Source organism: Austrofundulus limnaeus, unplaced genomic scaffold (assembly GCF_001266775.1).
Source record: "Austrofundulus limnaeus strain Quisiro unplaced genomic scaffold, Austrofundulus_limnaeus-1.0 Scaffold277, whole genome shotgun sequence".
NCBI lineage: Eukaryota > Metazoa > Chordata > Actinopteri > Cyprinodontiformes > Rivulidae > Austrofundulus > Austrofundulus limnaeus.
The window spans coordinates 144106-145687 of NW_013952679.1; the positions used below are offsets into that span (position 1 = coordinate 144106).

At 39.5% G+C, this 1582-nt stretch overlaps 1 protein-coding gene across 1 annotated transcript in view; it reads left to right on the plus strand.

The window, feature by feature from the left end:
• focad (focadhesin) overlaps positions 1 to 1582 on the plus strand; it is a gene marked incomplete at its 5' end in the record, with an annotated part of 114289 nt that overhangs the window by 58610 nt on the left and 54097 nt on the right. The window contains 1 exon segment of the mRNA XM_014021068.1: positions 1177 to 1227. Coding sequence (XP_013876522.1) covers positions 1177 to 1227 — 51 coding nt within the window.

A 1582-nucleotide genomic window follows, 5' to 3' on the forward strand; every position in this document is an offset into this window, starting at 1 on the left:
CTGCTGAAGTGTGTATGTGTTTCACTGTGAAGAAGGCTAGGCTAAGAAGCTAACTGGAAATCACGTGCGCTGTAAACAAGCCTACTGAGTGGAGAAATATGCCGAGCCAAACAAGACGACTGTAAATGAGAGCTGCTGCTTTGTCAGACAAATTTAATTTAATTTGGAAGCCTTATCAACACAGACTGGCTTCATTCACTTCCTCCACTGCCGTATGCTAAAATAACTAGCAGACACTGCGCAGAAAATCAACGTTCTGTTCTCTGATTGGCCCGGACTAAAATTCTCCTGAAGAAATCCTTGTCTGTGGGAGAAGTCCCAGACAGAGCAGTGAAGGGGAACTAGAACTGAGCGGAACTGCGTAGGAAGGCAAGGGCCAGGCTAGGGATGCACGATATATCGGCATTAATATCACTATCGGTCCGATATGTAAAACTGGGCCGATATTAATGTCCGATAGTGATTTACCAATTTTTAGCTTTGTGTTTCTGTTTTGGAAGGGGAGATGGCTGGTTGAGCAGCATCTGTTTGATCATAATAGTGATACTGATGCTGCACAGCCAAGAATAACTGAAGGAGCCATGTCAGAGGTCTGGTCATTTATTTATGGTACCAAAAAAAGATTCAAGTGTGTTTGTGCGTATATGTATAATATAATTTGTGTGTTTGTGTAATATCAGTAAATATCGTTTATTGGCCATAACAGCAATAGTTATATCGGATATCGATCTCAGCTGAAATTTTCATATCGGTGCATCCGTAGAATGTAGGTAACAGCCACATGTTTCTGTAAAACATGGTTCACAAACAGAAGTAAATTATAAAGGCTGGAGCTTTTTTAAGAACGGCAACAAACCACTCAGGTCCTGACTGTGTTCAGACTAGCTTTTGGCTAGTATAAGTATGTTTTTCCCAGACTGACGTTGTTCAAAGAGCTATCTCCAACAGGTGAGATTATCACTCATCTTAATTTTTGCAGCAAACCTCACTGCAGAATAACGACTGTTTCTTTAACATGTTGAGACTCACATGACAGCTGGTCAGCACCATCATATAAAACAGGTTTCTCCTCAGCCAGGGTTGTTTTCTTAACATCAWACTTTCATTTCTTACTAATGAGTTTAATTAAAGTAAATCTTTAACAAATGAAAAAAAAAACTTTTCTTTTTCTTTCAGAAATTGAAAGAGGAGGTWGTCACCTTACTCTGGGGATATACTACAAGCAAGGTTTGTGTCATCATCATCTGTTGTCAGTCTCACTGACCTGTTTGGTTTTTGTTTTTCATATTTTAACAGATCAGGCGTCTCATTTATAAAGGATTGCGTGGAAACCATACTAAAAGTGAACATACAGACAAAAAAGAGAAAATGGCGTACACCAAAAATAATTCTGATTTATAAAACCGTGCGTACGCATGTTTCTGTGAACCTTGCCTTTTTAGATCACAGCTTCACCTCAGAGTTTGTGGACAAGGTCCCGCCTCAGATTCTACCCTCTACACGCCCACACTCAACCATAAACDGTCAATGTAAAGTACCTCATGAATGTTAAGATGTATTTAAATCAGTCAGCTGATCAATG